General features: G+C 40.0%; 1 protein-coding gene across 3 annotated transcripts in view; it reads left to right on the forward strand.

Moving 5' to 3' along the window:
* The window catches only part of LOC136877413 (centromere protein S), a 146,814-nt gene that overhangs the window by 22,382 nt on the left and 103,900 nt on the right, over positions 1–20,532 (forward strand). For all 3 annotated transcript variants that reach the window (XM_067151442.2, XM_067151448.2, XM_067151433.2), the window contains exon 2: positions 18,159–18,316. In XM_067151442.2, the coding sequence (XP_067007543.1) occupies positions 18,159–18,316 (158 nt within the window). The remainder of the gene's footprint in view (positions 1–18,158; positions 18,317–20,532) is intronic.

The raw sequence follows: 20,532 nt of genomic DNA on the forward strand, positions 1-20,532 counted from the left end.
TCACGGCCGCTTCCTTCCAACTCCTAGACCTTTCCTATCCCATCGTTGCCATAAGACCTATCTGTGTCGGTGCGACGTAAAGCCCCTAGCAAAAAAAAAATAAAATAAAATAAAAATAAAAAATTTTAAATAAATATTCAGTGAGAGAAAATTATTTTGAGTAAATACTTGGTAAACTGATCATTGCACAGGTAACAGCTTCATACATTGGCCTTACTGTCATAATGGTTCTTACTTGTCAGTGTTTAAATATTAAAGTTCAGATTACCTTGGATAAAAATGTGTTGTGTTGCTGACATGTGGCAAATATGACTCCGCCTAAAAGATTATTGAACGAAAGAAAATTTAGGGGTAATAAATACCTGAAAATACGAGGATTGGGGCAAAAGTCATGGCAACTATTTTTTTTCTTGTAGATATGTGAACAGATCACAAATGTATATGTGTCGTGTGGAAGTTCTGCAGGCGTAGTGTGTATGCAGAACAACAGATGGCTCTGTGATAGCTGGTAGTAGCGCAGCGAGGGCTGTGAAATCAGTCAGTTGGTGAGTGTCTTGTGAGATGGAAGTAACCAGTGTTGAACAGTGCACTTACATCAAAATAGTCATTCTCCGAGGGAGAAATGCGATGGAATGTCACAGTGAATTAGTGCAAGCCCTTGGGAATAAAGCCCTACCATACCATACAGTAGCACGGTGGGTAGGAAAGTTTCAGCAAGGACATGTGTCAACCAGTGATAAGCAACGTTCGGGACGACCTGTCAGTGTGCGGACCGACGTGGCACGTGCCGTCATCGAGCAGCTCCTGGATGAAGACAAACGATGGACGCTACTGGAGTTAAAGAGGGCAAGTGGCATTGAGAAATGCACCGTCCACAGGATATTGCGTAATGAGCTGCAACTGCTCAAAATCACATCGCGGTGGGTACCACATGCACTGACGGAAGTTCAAAGGTGGGTGCGCTATGCAATATGCTCTGACCACCTTGCACACTAGCAACAGGATGGCGATCAATTCTTGACACGAATAATTGTCATCGATGAATTTTGGACCAGGGCATACGAACCAGAACTGAAACGTCAGTCCGCAGAGTGGCAACATGTTAGATCACCAAGGAGGCAGAAGGTCCGCCAGAATCCTTCCCCAGTCAAATTGATGGTGATTGTCGCGTATGACGTCAGGGGTGTCATTGTTTGCCACTGTGTTCCACATGGCAGAACAGTGACCGCACAGTACTACAGGGATTTCCTGGTGTGACAGGTACGACGTGGCGTCCGGGAGAAACGTCCGGATCTTGTGGACAGTGCAATAATCCTGCACGACAATGCAAAACCACATAAAGCAGAGTGTGTAGGGCAGCTACTGCGATGTTGGGGATGGGAAGAATTGGAGCACCTACTGTACTCTCCCGACATTTCGCCCTGTGACTTTGATCTCATTCGAAAGATTAAGGAACCACTACGTGGTAGGCGGTTTGCAACACGAGAGGATATTGCTAATGCTATGCGCCAACAGGTGACCCGATTCATTCATGGTGCGGCAAATGCTGAAGCAGATGGTATTCAGCACCTCCCACATCGTTGGCAGCGTGTGGTGTCAGTAGCAGGGGACTACTTTGAGGGTCTTCAGGCCCAGATTAGTCATGTCAACTTTATGTGTACTGTGTTGTCATTCTTTTGCACCGCCATTGTCCACACATGTAGTTAACACCTTGTCCTTTCGTCTGTATATGTCATATTTTCCAACCGGACTGGTATCTTCAAGAAAAAAATAGTTGCCTTGACTTTTGCCGCAACCCTCGTAGGAATGGAAAACTAAGGTGAAAGTGCTAATTCAAGGGTGTTTGTAGGGAGCCACAATACAAACTTAGGTGTTTCAGTCATCCTTGTGCTTGTAATGTCATTTCTGCTTTTTGCATATCTTCACTTTATGCTAGTTGTTCTACAGTGAAACTCGCATTTGAAAAATTGCCTGTACCTTCGTTATTGACTGTTGAACAGCTTGTATCGGGATTTTGAAAATGATAAGCAGCTTCAACTCTTTTGCGTTTTTGGGTGAGGAAGGTGCGGTTCTAATTTTCCTTCTAGGGCTCTTGGTTCTTGTCACCTTATAAGTAGGAAAGTTAGGGAACACAGGTGGTACAGAACTTTTCTTTAGTACTCTTCTGCTTTTGCCTACAAATGAATAATCATGTTCTTTGAAATGAAGGCTAGGCCTACAGACAACAGAAGGAGCAGAATTAGTGTTAGGGACAAAGTTATTAAGAGAAATTGCTTTGAGCCACTCCTTAGTTTTGTCCTGGTTTACGGGGAATTTGTGTAGTGATAGAGTCCCTTTGCTCCTTTTCCTGTTTCAAGTACAAAAAGGCACACAGCAATACATGTTCGAATATTTCCAAACACGATTAAAGAAAAACAAATCGCTACTCTACACAATTAAAAAAATGAATTAGTGCATAAATTATTCTTGTTTAGGATGAAGTTATGTCGAGAAATCACTTTGAGCCACTTATTATATTTGTTCTTGTTTGCAGTAAATTTCTGTTCGAAGTACAAAAAGGCGCACAACAATGATTTGTAAACACATTTTTAAAAATCAAATCACCACACTACACTATAAAAAAAAGAAATAAAAAAATTAAAAATAAATTTGACTTCACTGATGAAGGGAATGCATATTGTTCCTGAAGCATGTATGAGAGAATAAATAATATTCAATCATTAAAAGTGTATTGACAAGGTGGGCCCATTATAAACTACAGTATTTTACATAGTTTCTTTAATAGATTTAGACAAGTCAATACAGCAGGGCCTCTCAAACGCCCAAACTGTCACGCGTACAAACTGCGGCGCAGAAGTTCCTGTACACAGTGCATTGGTCACGCTCGGCTCGGACCAACACTTAGTCTCTGGGCTACTCAGCTAAGCTTGGCTCAACTCAGCTCGGATTTGGAGTGCTACGGAGCAAGTGAGGACGAGGGAGACAGCGGAGCGATGGAGACAGGCGTGGGGAAAGAGAGAGACAGTGCTATTGCTCCAAATGGAGGAGTGGGGGTTTGCTCTCTGGTCAACCAAGCAAAGTCGTCTTTTGCACCGTGCACAGTGCAGTGCACTGGTGCATGCACCGTGAGAGGTCCTGCAATACAGGATCAAATAAAATACCTATTATGGTTAAGTTTATCAACAGTAACTATCAATTCTCAATAACAAGCCAACAAATACCTCATTACGAACACATTACCAACACTAATGACAGCAAAACAATATAAATGAAATTGAAAATGTGGTAATTTGCGGTATACAGTTTCCTGTCAGTTACTTAGGTGGCCAGCACTCCAGTGGCATTATGGTGAAACTTTCCATTTACAGCTTTATGCTGGGCTTCACAAGTAATTGGCGAGGCTGGTACAAGGAGCGCAGGGAGGGATCCAGTCAGCCTTGATTTGATGAACAGCCTTCTTCAATATGAAGCTGTTGTTCAGCAATATTCCCTTCTGACTGTTTATTTTGACCTTGTGAAGTATTCTCGAAGAGAGTATAAATGTTAGTATAACAAGGAAGCACATAATGGAACTGAAGTAAAAGTAATCTCTAATATCCTCCTTCCACTAGGCATTCTTTGTGTCATAATAATTAAAGATTGGCTCATTTAAGGCAATCAGGAAAACTACACATTTATATTTATAATTATTTGTTAAACAATACATCTGTGTTAAAAAGTGTTAGTATACATACCTCATACTGAGACTTTCTGGCAGATAAAAGTCTCCTGGGAGGATTTGGGACAGGAATTGCATTGGGCTTCAGTTTTTTCCAACCATCTGCTCTCTTATATACCCACTGATTATCTTCAAAGTATACCTAAAAGGGATAACCTTGCATGTTAAGATTATGAATCTAGATCCCAAACTGAAAGTAGCTTGCTCTGAATTTCAAGTTAGCATCTCTCATACAAGATAGTAATTTTTATATCTGTCGATTTACACAGCACGAATCAATATATATATATATATATATAATGTTCACCTAGTTATCGTACCTACCAGTACACCAATACCTCCACTATAAACAGACCTATCCAGTATTTGATTTTAAGTAGTGTTAAGGAGTTAGTAGCCTCTGTGTACAAAGGAAAGGGTGATAGACATAAAGCTGAAAATTATAGGCCAGTCAGTTTGACATGCATTGCATGTAAGCTTTGGGAAAGCATTCTTTCTGATTATATTAGACATGTTTGTGAAATTAATAACTGGTTTGATAGAAGTTCGGGTTTAACAAGCTCAACTTGTAGGATTCCAGCAAGATATAGCAGATATCTTGTGTTCAGGAGGTCCTTGCCAGCCGGACCTCGAAGCGATGCTGTGCGATTATTGGCAGATATTTGACCTGTCACAGGAGGAACTTGCTACAGTACAACAGGCTCAGTCTTTGCCGCAGCAGATCTATCCGGAGCAAACTCATCTCATCCCTGAAAGATCTGCGCCGTGGGACATCCTGATGGATGATTGCACTGACTCAGTCTCTACGTCCGGCACCCCAGACGACGCAGAGGACAATGCCAGCATCGCTGACGATGGCTACACCGTGGACGGCAGCTTCATCCGACCTCTACCCCACCGCTCCATTCCACACGATTATCTTCACCCTCCTGTTATCGCCCCTCGATCTCATCCGAATTGCTATCAGTCGGTAGCGATCTTGCTCCCACATGATGTTGCTTGTCTGGACACCCCATTGGGCAATTACGCATCTCGCATAATCGCCTGGGGTGTTTATTTACCGAAGCCTCGGGGAGCTCCCCAGGTTTTCCGGTCTACAAAACCAAGGATTGCAACAACTACTGAGGTATCTCATTGATCAGAATACCAGGCAGAGTGTTCACTGGCATCTTGGAGAAGGGAGGTTGCCATCAGTGGTCGAGAGTAATTTGAATGAATACCAGTGTGGTTTCAGACCACAGAGGAGCTGTCAGGATCAAATTTTCAGTATGCGCCAAGTAATTGAAAAATGCTACAGGAGGAATAGACGGTTAAAATCATGCTTCGTAGATCTAGAGAAAGTAAATGACACAGTACGGAGGGAAAAGATGTTTGGCGTACAGGGGGACTATAGGATTAAGGGTAGATTATTGAAATTAATCAAGGGCATTTATGTTGGCAATTGGGCAGCAGTGAGAATTGATGGTAGAATGGGTTCTTGGTTCAAGGTACTTACAGGGGTAAGACAAGGCTGTAATCTTTCATCTTTGCTGTTAATAGTTTACATGGATCAACTGCTGAAGGGTATAAAGTGGCAGGGAGGGATTCAGTTAGGTGGAAATGTAGTAAGCAGTCTGGCCTATGCTGACGACTTGGTCTTAATGGCAGATTGTGCCAAAGGCCTGCAGTCTAATATCTTGGAACTTGAAAATAGGTGCCATGAGTATGGTAAAAAACATTAGTCTTTCCGAGACTAAATTGATGTCAGTAGGTAAGAAATCCAAGAGAACTGAATGTCAGATTGCGGATACAAAGCTGGAAGAGGTAGATAATTTCAAGTGTAAAGGATGTTTGTTCTCCCAGGATGGTAGTGTTGCAAATGAGGTAGAATCAAGGTGCAGTAAAGCTAATGCATTTAGCCCGCAGTTGCAATCAACTGTATTCTGTAAGAAGGAAGTCAGCTCGTGGACGAAACTATCTTGACATCGGTCTGTTTATAGATGTTGATTCCCATAGGGAACCTGCAATATTTGTTCCGAATGAGTAAATTTACAATACCAATATAAATGGTTCGTTATTGGACATGATAAATTTTCCAGCCAACTCATTCCTGGTTGCCAGCGTTTCGCCCCCATGTGCTAGGCTGGGCTCATCAGTTGGTACCTAGCACACCCACCAAGACGCTGGCCAGTGCATATCGTGAAGGCCAATGCGTAGGCTAGTTGTAGCCACCGGCAGTGCCAATGCACCATGAGAGACCCTGTCTCACTATCAAAAATTGATACCTGCCTGGCCATCAGACGATATAGATGTTGATTCCCATAGGGAACCTGAAATATTTGTTCCTAATGAGTAAATTTACAATACCAATATAAATGGTCCGTTATTGGACATTATAAATTTTCCAGCCAACTCATTCCTGGTTGCCAGCGTTTCGCCTCCATGTGCTAGGCTGGGCTCATCAGTTGGTACTTAGCACACCCACCAAGACGCTGGCCAGTGCATACCGTGGAGGCCACTGCGTAGGCTAGTTGTAGCCACCGGCAGTGCCAATGCACTATGAGAGACCCTGTCTCACTATCAAAAACTGATACCTGCCTGGCCATCAGACGATATAGTTGTTGATTCCCATAGGGAACCTGAAATATTTGTTCCGAATGAGTAAATTTACAATACCAATATAAATGGTCCGTTATTGGACATTATAAATTTTCCAGCCAACTCATTCCTGGTTGCCAGCGTTTCGCCCCCGTGTGCTAGGCTGGGCTCATCAGTTGGTACCTAGCTCACCCACCAAGACGCTGGCCAGTGCATACCGTGGAGGCCACTGCGTAGGCTAGTTGTAGCCACTGGCAGTGCCAATGCACCATGAGAGACCCTGTCTCACTATCAAAAATTGATGCGTGTTTGGCCATTAGATGATATAGATGTTGATTTCCATAGGGAACCTGAAATATTTGTTTAAAGTAATAAACTTCATGGTTGGGTTCCGTATTGAGTTAAGACTTAACTTAAAATGAATACAAGATTTATTGCTCCACCTTCTCAATACTTAAAATCATACAACGTTTAACAAAACATCACAATATGATAGTGTCAGGTACTAGTTTCGGTCCATATCCCGGACCGTCATCAGCCAAGCCGAAATTGCAAGTAAAAGACATAAACTAAATTAATATGGAGAACATGAGGATGGATGGTAGTGGAATGAGATACAAGTAAAAACCTTATACATAAGTTACAATAAATATGATCAGAATGTTAAAATTAACAAATGAATAAAATAATTTTGATGTTGTTTAAAATTTTTTGATGCCAAAGTCTAGGTTGATGGTTGGACTCTTGATGTCAAAGTCTAGGTTGACGGTTGGACTCGTGTTGCACATTTGAATTCAACCGATCAACCTAGACTTTGGCACCAAGAAATTTTAAACAACATCACAATTATTTTATTAATTTGTTAATTTTAACATTCTGATCATATTTATTGTAACTTTTGTATAAGGTTTTTACTTGTATCTCATTCCACTACCATCCATCCTCATGTTCATCCATATTAATTTAGTTTATGTCTTTTACTTGCAATTTCGGCTTGGCTGATGATGGTCCGGGGTGTGGACTGAAACTAGTACCTGGCACTATCATATTGTGATGTTTTGTTAAACGTTGTATGATTTTAAGTATTGAGAAGGTGGAGCAATAAATCTTGTGTTCATTTTAAGTTATGAAATATTTGTTCCGAATGAGTAAATTTACAATACCAATACAAATGGTCTGTTATTGGACATTATAAATTTTGCAGCCAACTCATTCCTGGTTGCCAGTGTTTTGCCCCCGTATGCTAGGCTGGACAAATATTTCAGGTTCCCTATGGGAATCAACATCTATATCGTCTGATGGCCAGGCAGGCATCAATTTTTGATAGTGAGACAGGGTCTCTCATGGTGCATTGGCACTGCCGGCGGCTACAACTAGCCTATGCAGTGGCCTCCACGGTATGCACTGGCCAGCGTCTTGGTGGGTGTGCTAGTACCAACTGATGAGCCCAGCCTAGCACACGGGGGCGAAACGCTGGCAACCAGGAATGAGTTGGCTGGAAAATTTATAATGTCCAATAATGGACCATTTATATTGGTATTGTAAATTTACTTATTCAGAACAAATATTTCATGTTCTCTATGGGAATGAACATCTATATCGTCTGATGGCCAGGCAGGCATAAATTTTTGATAGTGAGAGAGGGTCTCTCGTGGTGCAATGGCACTGCCGGTGGCTACAACTAGCCTACGCAGTGGCCTCCATGGTATGCACTGGCCAGCGTCTTGGTGGGTGTGCTAGGTAACAACTGATGAGCCCAGCCTGGCACACGGGGGCGAAATGCTGGTTACCAGGAATGAGTTGGCTGGAAAATTTATAATGTCCAATAACGGACCATTTATATTGGTATCGGTCTGTTTTCCAACCAACCTTGCTGTACAGGAGTGAAAGCTGTGTGGGCTCAGGATATGTTATTCATAAGTTAGAAGTAACCGGTATGAAATTATTGAGAATGATTGCTGGTACAAAAAGTTGGGAATAGTGGCAGGAGGGTACTCAGAACAAGGAGATAAAGGCTAAGTTAGGAATGAACTTGATGGATGAAGCTGTACGTACAAGTCGGCTTCGGTGGTGGGGTCATGTGCGGCGGATGGAGGAGGATAGGATACCCAGGAGTATAATGGGCTCTGTTATTGAGGGTAAGAGGAGTAGCGGAAGACCAAGACGACGATGGTTAGACTCAGTTTTTAATGATTTAAAAATAAGAGGTATAGAACTAAACGAATAAGAATAATAGACTCTCTTATGGAGGGTAAGAGAAGTAGAAGGAGACCAAGGCGATGATGGTTAGGCTCATTTTTTATTGATTTAAAGATTAGAGATATAGAACTAAATGAGGCCACAGAACTAGTTACAAATAGAGGATTGCAGCAATGTTTAGTAAATTCACAGAGGCTTGCAGACTGAACACCGAAAGGCATAACTGTCTATAATGAAGATGTATGTATGTATGTATTATGCCCTATAATGCCCTGGTCGCTATCAAACGTTGAGGTCCGACCAAGTACATTATAGTGGACTACACACTCACCAGATGGTAAGTACCCATTGGCACATAGCTTACCTGACTCGTATATCCTCTTCTTCAACACGGCTTAGCACAGTCGGAGGTAGGGAAAGTAGGTGAAAATGTGTCAGCCAAAACAATAAAAAAATGAAGAGGAATAGAACGTTCAGGTTATAGTCTAACTCAAGCTAAATTACGGAAACCGTGAGCTGCATATTCACTTAAATAACATGATTTATTACAAAATGAGAGTCAGATATATTGTATATAAATTAATCTGCAAATTTTTTTACAAATGTTAATTCTTCCATTTATTAATGAATTTTAAGAAAAATGAATCTTCAATCGACGTTCGTAGCATGGTGTGGGAGAACCCTAGCATCGCAGTCGTTAGATGCCGCAGCAACCAGAGTTAGGCTAACCTCCAAAAAATGAAATCAAATAATGAATTTCTGGATAGCTAAATTGCATACACAAATAACATAAAACTTTATCCATAGTGAATTTATGCCACAGGACTTAGGGTTAGCACACGCTCTTAAAACTAAAACATGCAATTACAAAATCAACCATATGGGAATCGAAATCAAGACTACAGAAAGTCTTGCAACAACCCTAATTATAATACAATAGGAAACACATTATTTACACTGTGCAGACATATCATGAATCTCGACATACACGTATTAACACGTTCCGTGCAGTTCGGGTCACCATGTGCCCCGAAACATGTTACTCTTCTCCGTCGGTGCGAACTTCCCAGAATTGCGAAGTAAGTAACTACGTCCTAGTTACGAATTTCCGTTAACTAATGGCAACCTAGTGTTCCAATTGAAGTAAAGGATCGAGGCATACTGCTAGTTTTGATCGGCCCACCGGTGACCCGAAGGAAGTTTTTTTCATCTTCCATTCATATCGCTTCGGGTCACCCTGAGTCCCGATTGTTGTCTGACCTATATTTTTACGCGGGAATCGCTTAGCGCGGTTACGGTGAATGAAGCCTAGAGTGTTGCTGCCCGCAGATGGTAGATTGTTGTTTAAGGAGTACCACCCTTCTGATATCTGCTTTCTACATTGCTCTTAGGAAAGCCTATAGAGGTTACTGGAGTAGTTATTGATATATTTATTATCTTCTGAATATAATATTTACAAGCAATTTCACGTCCTTTTTAGGTATGGAGCTTTCACATTCTGACACACCGGTGGCACGGAAAAGAAAGAGGGTTAGGACAGCACTGGGGTAGGCTTATATCACGTTCCGTGCAGTTCGGGTCACCATGTGCCCCGAAATATGTTACTCTTATCCGTCGGTGCGAACTTCCCAGAATTGCGAAGTGAGTAACTACGTCCTAGTTACGAATTTCCGTTAACTAATCGACAACATAGTGTTCCAATGGAAGTAAAGGATCGAGGCATACTGCTAGTTCTGATCGGCCCACCGGTGACCCAATTATTTCCGGGGTCATTTCTGTTTCACGCAATTGTTGAATAGGAACACTGTCGCACAGGTAAATACGCTGGAATGTTTCCTCAACAATAACGCACACAACAAGTGCACATGCATGGTTTAGGATGTCATACTAGGGAGTAAACAAAGTCAAATTCGTCAGGTCACCGGTGACCCGAACCGATAATAACTAAAGGCAGCATCGGGTCACCGGTGGGCCGATACGACGTAATATTAAGTCATCGAAATTCACTGCCGCAGGGAACGTGTTAATGATACAGGCAGTCGTGTATAAAATTTACTTTCCAAACAGCAGTAAGAATTAGGTCAACGATCCCTTCCTTTTGACAGAGACAGTATTGTTTCCACAAACTTGGAGAGACTTCTTTCCTTTTGACACGACAAGGGATCTGCACGAACTGAGAGGCCATGATGAGATGGCCGTAAATTACAACTGGCTGACAGCTGGTAAACAAACCACTGGTGAACAATCGTACCTCAAATTCTAGCCCATTGAAATTACTATGCCCTCTTATTCATATAACTCACATGTAATTACCACATGTCTACTCACTCTATACATTGCGAAACTCAGCACTCTAATCTGTTCATAACTCAAATTCAACTGGAGCATTATCCAGATACTCACTTGTGCACTTTACCGGCACACATAACTATCATATCGCAGCTTATGCCTGCATTCATTGGGCTATTAAGGGCTTTATCCATTGTTTCTGGGGTTATCAAACATATATTTCATTTCTTACGTATTTCTGCTTAAATTAATGACCAGCTCAAATTTCGTACCGATTCCAAGTGCATTAAAGAAAATATAGAAGATCTTCTAATATTCCATCTGACAATAAACATTAGTGTCTATACATGCCTCATGCATCTAGCTAGTCCCTAAATATTTTATTCTGCCTATAAAAATCTGACTGCGTCTTTGGAAGATGAAATTATACGAACCTTATTTCCATTGACTGAAGACATTATATACAAGTTATGACACCAATAAAAATAAAATGTGAAACAACAGCATTAAAAAATTAAACTATCATACACGCGTGAGTCCTGGGGCATAAATCTATGTACAAGTGCCTGAGGACACATTCATTATTTACATACTGGCGTAAGGCCTTAATTACATTATTAAAATCCTGACATTAGGCTATCTCTGCTTCATGCTGAGAAATTAGATTTGATCTGACCTGCATCTGTGATATCATCTGAGCAGTTCCCCTGCAAACCTGATTATTTAGCACACCATGCTAATGTTGTTGATGAGTAGTGACGGCAGGTGGGGATCGTGACTGGTGACATCATGATCCTCTTCGATGTTCAGCTCAAACTCGTTCTGGTGAGTAGATCGCCGCCTCCTCGTGGACGGTGTGTCGACAGGATGGGATGCTGCTAGCGGTCCTCGCTCGTGCCTCTCTGCGGTGAAGGATGTTCCATTGTTCCGCTCAAACTACTGCCTCAGTGTGATGAATTGGCAGTATCAGGTACACTCGTGATATTAGAGAAAATGTCACTAGGACAATGCAGTCTTTAACTACGAAGCATGGAGACAAAGGCTATCTTTTCTTTGTTGAGTTGCCGTGAGACAAACACCTCCCTGGCAGCGATACGCACAGTGAATGAGGCTAGCATTGTCACGGGCTGTATATATAAATGAGCATTACCTGCGCTTGCAGGATCATCCGTGTGTGGCCACTTGAAAGCGTGCGCGGAGATGAAAATTCTCCCACAGTACTTGAGATGGTTATTCATTAATTCGTTGAGATTACAACTACTGTCATGTGACATATCAAAATTTGCAGAAAAATATGCTCCTTCCAACTATTATATCCAAATCTCTCTATTCCTCTTGTGGGCAGAAATATCCAATAAGTTTTTTTTCCCTCCAAGTTAAGCTTCCCCATGGTTTCTCATGAAGTTGCTGGCGTCCCATGCTATAAGCTAAGTGGTTTGCTTGGGTTCATAAATTTTAATGTTCATGCTGGGAACTTCATCACGCTTCTGACGCTAAGCTCTCTTGAAAAGCATGCAGTGTTAGGTACTATTGCACAATAAAATGCAATCTAATGGCCTTTCTCTGTGGTCTCATCTGCATATCATAATTATCAGCGTATTATCGTTCTTCGACCATGAACAGAATGGTTCAGTATGTATGTATGTATATAACAAGAAAAACAATGAAGAAAATCTTCCCAGCACAATATAAATATCACATAGCGACTAGATCTTACATCTGACCATTTAATAAAGGAAAAAACTACAAGAAAACTGATACTAGATAAACGTCGGACTTAAGATAAACGCCACGAGCATCAGTGCACATCCTTGACCCATCAGCTGCTCCAGTGAGCCTCAGTATTACCTGGTCTAATATGGAGGCGTAAACACGACTCACCCTATGAGACTGTCCCAGAGAAAAGAATCTCACAGTCCTCATAATCGCTCTTCCTACAACATAGCAGAATTTGTGGACTGTAATAAAATATATGAGAAGGAGAAATGAATACGCTAGAAAGGTTTGACAGCTGATCAAGGAAAATTTTCAGTCTAGGAGACCCCATAATCTCCTAGCTAATTAGGCTTTTAGACACTGACCAGGAACATTCCATAGATTTCAGACTGGGTGATCTCTACCAAAAATAAAAATAAATAATTAAAATTATGCAAGAAGAAAAAAAATTCCTCTCAATTTACGACACTCTTATAGGTCCATGAAGCTTGAAAAAACACAATATTTCCCGACAAGGATTATTCAGTCATGACTTTTGGTCCACCTTTTATGTGCCTTTTTGCAAGCAGAATTAATTGCATGGCCAGTAACACACTCGCTTGCGTACATTCCATGTGTCTTTGTTTTCTCATCATATGTCTACAAAACGTAATTGTTGTGCAAGTGGCTCCTGTGTTAGCGACGATTGCATTACAAACTAGTTCACTTTTGAGGAACATCTTGTTAGTGTATGGGTAGCTCAAAAGGGATGAACTGGTGAAATTTATGAATAAATCAAGGAAAACATTTTTCATGTCTATAGTGATCCAGTTTCTGCTAAAACTAATCTGTGAAGAAATGCAAAGAGAGGCCTTTCTTTTATTTCTGTCAGTGAAAGACTCCAAAAGTATGTTGTTGACAGAGTTTTTGAAGACCTGAGAGCATCTTTGCTTCATTTGACAAGAAGATCAATAAGGGGTGTCTTGCAGAATGTGTATCTAAGAACCTACATTTGCCACTAGACTCACTCATTATAGGCAAATTTTATGCTATCGCACACTGAAGCAGAAATGTCACTCATTTTGCCCGTTTAAGATTGTAAGTTGTGCTCTGATTCTAGACAGATAGCACATTACAAAGATAGAATTGAAAGATTGTTATGGTGACCAACAGATGATGACATCATCTCTACTTTTCTGCTCTGCTAGGAGTTCACTGGCATGTGCAGCATGGGATTCAGTTTATTCGATCGAGGCACATTTTTTCATGAGTTGGTAACACTGCAACGTGAGTGTATTCTGCTCTCATCAGTGTTTCACACAACGGCAAAGTTTATGCAGTATGAGCCTTTATGAAACAATTCAAATACAGAAAACGAGGATGATCCTCTTCTGGGAGGAAGTTTTCCAAAAGATATGCAAATCCTACATCTTTCATGGGAGCTGCAAAATTAGTTTATTGTGCCACAATTAGTTTTCATTCAGTTGCTAATTGTTAAAATATAGACACTGAACTAAACTACACTGCTGTTATTTCACTTATTTATATTGCTTTTAACATGTTAAAAGATGATAATATAATAATTGTACGGCCTCAGCTACTGTGGTGCAGGCCTGCTGAAGTGGTGTCATCTAGGTGGTCTGCCTACCAATTTTGACATTCCGTTCATGCTGCTACCTAGCAACAAAAACAATAATTTTAGTGGGTGCACCATCAGAGATCTTAATGTGCCAACAACAATGACATGAAGTGCCAAGATTTTTGACCATCCTTCAAAAATTGACTACCTCAGTCAGGATCAAACCTGCAAACTTAGACTTACTTACTTGACTTATTTCCTGTTGCTCCTCCTGGAGCATAGGGCTTCCGTGAAACACTTCCATCTGTTCCTATTGTTGGCTAACCTCTTCACTTCATTTTTGCCACTGTTAGACATTCCTCTTCGATCGTCTTTTTCCAGGTCTTCTTCGGACATCCGCGCTTTCTAGCGCCTTGGGGTTCCAGTCAAGCGCTGTCTTTTCAGTGGCTCCAGCGGGCTTCCTTAAAGTATGTGCTATCCAATGCCATTTTCTCTCCCTTATCTGCATTTCAATTGACTGCTGATTAGTTTCTTCCCGTAGATCATTTGAAATATCATCCGGCCATCTTCTTAGACACCGATTCACGAAGACTTGCAGTTGTTTAGTCATCTTCTGGGTAACTTTCCAAGTTTCACAGCTGTAAAGCAGGACAGACTTATCATTTGTGTTAAAAAGTCGTAGCTTAGTTTTTCTAGAAATGTTCTTGTTTCTCCATATAGGATACAATTGAACAAAAGCACCATTTGCTTTCCTGATACGACTCTTAATGTCTTCTTCTGCTCCTCCAATCGTAGTAACCATACTCCCAAGATATATGAAAGAGTCTACTTGATCTATCTCTTTATCATCTTATTTATCATCAATCTTGGAATTGACTCTCATCTCCTTGGTCTTATTAATACTTATTTTAAGTCTTCCTTCAACCACTTAATCTTCTCTTCCATATTTTTGAACCGTTAAGTCAGTAGGCAGATGTCATTTGCAAAGCAAGGTCTTCTAACCTATCTTGTAAGCCCCACTGGATCCCCTTTTTCCGACCTTGATACACTTTCCTCAGCACACTATCCGGCACAAGTAGGAAAAGCGTCGGAGAAAGAATACAGGCCTGTCGAACTCCCGAGGTTACATCTATTGGTTCAGTAAGATCTCCCATATGCAGAACCTGACATTTATAACCCTCATTCATATCCTTTATAATATTCAGAATCTTTTGTGGTATACCATATTCTTCAAGTGTTTGCCACATAACTCTTCTATTTACAGAGTCGAAGGCTTTGTCAAAATCAATGAAAGTCAAGTAGAGGGTGTTCTGCCATTCTGCACTTTGTTCCAAGATGATTCTCAGAGTGTTTATGAGATCGGCACAGCTACGGTGTTTACGAAAACCAGCCTGTTCCCTTCTAAGGCACAATTCCACAACATCCTTCACCCGCTCTAAAATGATCCTTGAAAGCACCTTACTTGGAACTGACAACAATGTAATTCCCCTCCAATTATCACATTTAGTAATATCCCCTTTCTTTGGTATCTTAACAATCAGGCCTTTCTTCCATTCAGCTGGTAGCTTTTCTTCATTCCAGATCCTTTCCAACAGGGGGTGCAATAATTTTGCCGAGGTCTCAATATCTGCTTTAAGTATTTCTGGCACGATATTATCCATACCTGGTGCTTTTCCAGTTCTTATCTGTTTCAAGGCCTTCTCTATTTCTGAATAGGTTGCAGGATGTAAATTTATCCTTGGGTCACTATCTACTGGTTCCATTTGTTGGTTACCATTCTGTTCTGTATCTCTATTGAGCAACTCTTGAGAAATGTTCCTTCCATCTCTGTAGCTGTTATTCCCGGGTGGTCAGTAGTTCACCTCTCTTGTTTTTAATGGGTTTATTCCTGATAAATCTTCTCCTTGACGGTTTCTTTGTGATACTATACAATTCCTTAGCATCTCCCCTTGCTGATGCCTTTTCTGCCATTTGTGCTTGTTCATCTACCAGCTGTATATTATCTTTTCTTACACTTCTCTTCACATTCTTAACAGCTTCCACATATTCCTTTTGTGCTGCGGCTTTCTGTTGTCTTGTTTTACACATATTAATCTTTGCCTTAACTAGCTTTCTAGCCTCTACTTTTTTCCAAGTATCATCAGACATCTATTCCTTCTTGAGATAATTGTGAAATCCAAGCACCTTCTCACTAACTTCTAAATATGTCTCCTTGACTTTCTTCCATGATAATTCAACATCCATCATAAGTTCTGGTTCAACAGCAAGAGCTTCAAAGCAGTTTCTTAATTCTATCTGGAATGCTTTCCTTTTACTTTCATCTTGCAATTTACCTGAATGAAATTTCTTGTTTCCCCTTTCAAATTTCCTTCCACTTGCCACAGTTTTCATTCTAAACTCTGCAACTACCAGGTGATGATTACTTCCAATATCTGCCCCTCTTTTATTTCTAACATCAGTCATTGATCTTCTAAACTTTCTACTTATGGCGATGTGGTCTATTCGGTTTTCTGTAACCTGATCTGGCGACACCCATGTAATCTTATGGCATCGTTTATAAGGGAATAAAGTGCCACCCACTACCAAATCATGGCTAGCACAGAAATCAATGAAAAGCTCCCCATTTTCGTTACAGTCACCAACTCCATGCACTCCCATAATTTGTTCCAGCCCCTCATTGTTAGAACCAACCTTTGCATTTAAATCCCCCATTACAATAATAATATCACTCTTTCCCACTCTCTTAATAGTCTCATTTAGCTAGCAGTAGAATTCTTCCTTTTTTTCAATATCTGACATTTCTGTGGGAGCATAACACTGGATCACAGTCACATTGCGAACTCGGGTCTTGAATCGAGCTGTCATCAGACTTTCTGATATGGGTTTCCAATCAAGGAGGCTGCTCTTTGCAGTTTCATTCAGTAGCAATCCTACACCTTCCCTATATTCTGCATCCTCCCCCATTTGCCCAGAGTAGAGGAATGTGCACCTATTAAGAGTCTGTATTTCTCCGAAGTCTGGCCACTGTACTTCACTTAATCCAAGAATATCCAGCCTGTATTCCTCCATCACTTTAGTCACTTGCTTCAGTTTACTGCTCTCTGTCAGGGTTCTGACATTCCAAAAACCTATTCTCGTTTTCCGTTTCATGCCAAAAGTCGTCAACTTATTATCCATCCAGTTGTGTTTCACTTTGGTTTCTTTAATAGTTTATATTTAAGGCTGTGTGAGTTACTAGCCCACAGCGACCTGAGCTTGGTGGTGGGACTGCCACCTAAGCCTCCAAGCCTGCTGTTTTCTGTAGGGGTTGTTTTCCTTAGCCTTTGAAAATTCTTCTTCACCACAAAGCAGTGGTTCCCCTTCTTTCTTTAAACCCCACGGGAAGAGGGTTGCCTTGTCTGCCAGATTTGCCGTTCCAAAAGTCTCTTATTCCGCCGCATCTGCCATTGAGGACTTCACCAGAGCCCCATTAGCCGTCACTTTTCAGGGTTCCTATAGGGCCTTCACAGCTACCGTAGCCGTCATGGGGCACACACAGTCCCCGCTGTACATCACCCCTGCAGGCAATCCCTTACTTCATGCTGTTGCCCACCTCCCACGACGTGGACGAGGGGTTGGACTTACGGGAGGCTGCAAACTTAGGATTATGTTAAATAATTATTCTCGTAAATGGAATGTTATATATTTTCCATAATTCCATAATTAAAGAAGATATAAATACGTACATATATTAGTGCATGTTTTGGTGTATGTGACTCTTTAGTTAATGAATTTAATGTGTGTATTTAATAAACTGTTGAATTGTTGTTATGGAAACATATATAAAGATTATGAGAATGTTTATCATCATAGAGGGAATAATCATTTTATGATTCAAAGTCAACATGGAACCAACGTGGTATTCATCAATTGTAGTTAGGATCATGAGTCAGATCCTCTACCACTTACCACTGATCCACCAAGGCAGCTTGTTGGAGAATCACTTTAGTATACTGAAGTTAGATGCTATATGACATAATGTGGAATTGTATGTAATACTGACATTGTCCTCTAGTGTATATCCTTCATTTTGGTCACAGCCTTCAATTTTTTTTCTTTCAGAAATTGAAGGTAACAATTTATAAAGATGTGAAAAAGTTAGGATCTGCTGCAGGAAATCACTTGGGCATGGAGATTGATAAACTGGCTCTTGAACTTGCAGGAGAAGTGATATGGAAGAAAGTTAAACAAATAGCTGAAGATTTAGAACTATTTGCTAAGTAAGTATAGTATCTTAAAAATGTTGTTATTATAGTAAAAATATATAGCATAGAGTAGAGTAATTGAGTCATAAGAGGTAAGTGCATCCACCCGTTGTATTTTGTTTCATACCATATTGTTGCTTAAGAATGGAGACTTTGTATGTAACAGGCAAGCAAGAAAACTGTCCTAATAGTTGAATAGGTACAACAAATTCTGCCAATTACAAATTATGAACTAAATTTTATGATGCTGGTAATTATTCTGATTAGTACAAAAAATTGATTTGATTATTTTAAGATATTCACATACGAAGTATCTGTAGACAAATGAAAAAAAAAAAAAAAGATGGCAGTGTTGGTTCATTTTAAGCAATTTTGCTTTGTGGTCTGCACGAACATTCTGGAGACTTAGCCACACAAAATAAAACAACAATATTTTGGAAAAACTGAAAGTACGGGGTCTCTATCCTTTAACAAAGATATCACAAGTTAACAACAATGAAAAATCATAACAAAAACTAATGATTGTATTAAGTAGGCGTTTGAAGTGCTGATTACAAGTCTCTGTTTATTTTTTATCTGCCGTGTATAGTTTTTGATCGATGTATAGGGTAGTTTGATCTTCATGTTTAAGCTACCTACAGCAGGTTGTGCTGGTAATGGCTTCTTGTGTGTACTGTACATGTGGGTTTCTCCTTATTTTAAAGATTACTCTAAAACACTCCACCCAATTCAAGGCATTCACCTCAGTACCAGTCTATATGTTGAAGAGAAACTTTTGCTTTCTCTGATAAATGTCATGTTAGTGAGTGATACAGAAGTATTTATGGCACTATGTTGTATTAGTATTGAACTTCTACTGTGTAATAAAATGTATGCTATACACGTTATCCTGAGCTTCTGATTGCTGATCTTAAACCAATTTATTGAAGTAAATAAAAGGCATGTAAGTAAAAGACGCCTTATTTTCTTGTGAATTAAATCTTCCATCATGCCTCGAAAATGCATTAGTCATAAAAATAACTTCTGCCAAATATGTGGTTCATTTACACCTAAATCACAGAAATGTCCAATAACTCCACAACGCAAGAAATTGTATGAGTTTTATTTTGCCTGTCTCTCACTTGAGCAGGATAAAAGCTGGGCAGTGCATATTATTTGTAACTTGAGCCTTGTTCAACAGGATTTGGGGACTGGATGCAAAGAATGTAAAGATTTATGACATTTGTCATTACAGTGATTTGGTAGGATATCACTATGATCAGTATTACTTTCGCTCTATTAATATTAAGAATTTCTCAGTAAAAACCAAACATAAAATAGTCTATCCAAACCTTGAAGCTGTACGATGACCTGTACTTCATAATGGAGAGCTACCAATTCTAAATCCTCCTGCGAATGAAATGATTCAAGAAATTGAGTGTGATAAAGAAAATGCTCATGGAGATTTAGAGTGTGCTTCTGACCCTGAATTAATTCTTGAAGTGTACAGTTCTGAACCACGGTGTTTTACACAATATGAATCAGTCAAATCAAATCAAAATACTTTATTTGCAAATGAGGTGTCTACCTCGGTGGCAAATGATATGCAAAAATACATTGTTCTCAACAACTAAATTTTAAATTAATAAGAAAATATATTTTCTTAAAATACAATATTATATAATTTACATTAACAATTTTTCTATTAAACACATGGCTCATCCTTAATAAATTTATATTATTTACAAAATTCTACTCATATCTTCTGTACTTACACACATAATCAACTCATATACAGTATGTGGAATCACTTCAATAAATACTATACAACTGCTATAAGATTTAAATTTACATTGCTTTTTTTTAAAACCCATTTTGGTACCTAACGTGCATAATGACTTGCTGTGTCTTAACCAGAGCTCCTTTTGCCACTGCTTTTCAGAGTTCCTGAAGGGCCTTCACAGTTACCATAGCGGTCCCAGGGCTCTCAAAGTCCCCACTGTACTTCACCCCTACAGGCAGTCCCCTACTTCTGCTGTCCAATCTCCATAGACAAGGGGATGGAATTAATTTATTCACAAAAAATATTTATTTACAATAACCTACACAAGTCGAATGCCTTCTGAACATTTCTTTTCTTGAATATCTGTACAGATTTTGGAAATGATCAAACACTTCCCCAGGTAAACTGTTCCACTCCTTCACACCCTTCCCAATGAATGAAAATTTACCCCCAATTTTTCTCCTAAAAT

This window comes from Anabrus simplex, chromosome 1 (genome assembly GCF_040414725.1).
Source record: "Anabrus simplex isolate iqAnaSimp1 chromosome 1, ASM4041472v1, whole genome shotgun sequence".
NCBI lineage: Eukaryota > Metazoa > Arthropoda > Insecta > Orthoptera > Tettigoniidae > Anabrus > Anabrus simplex.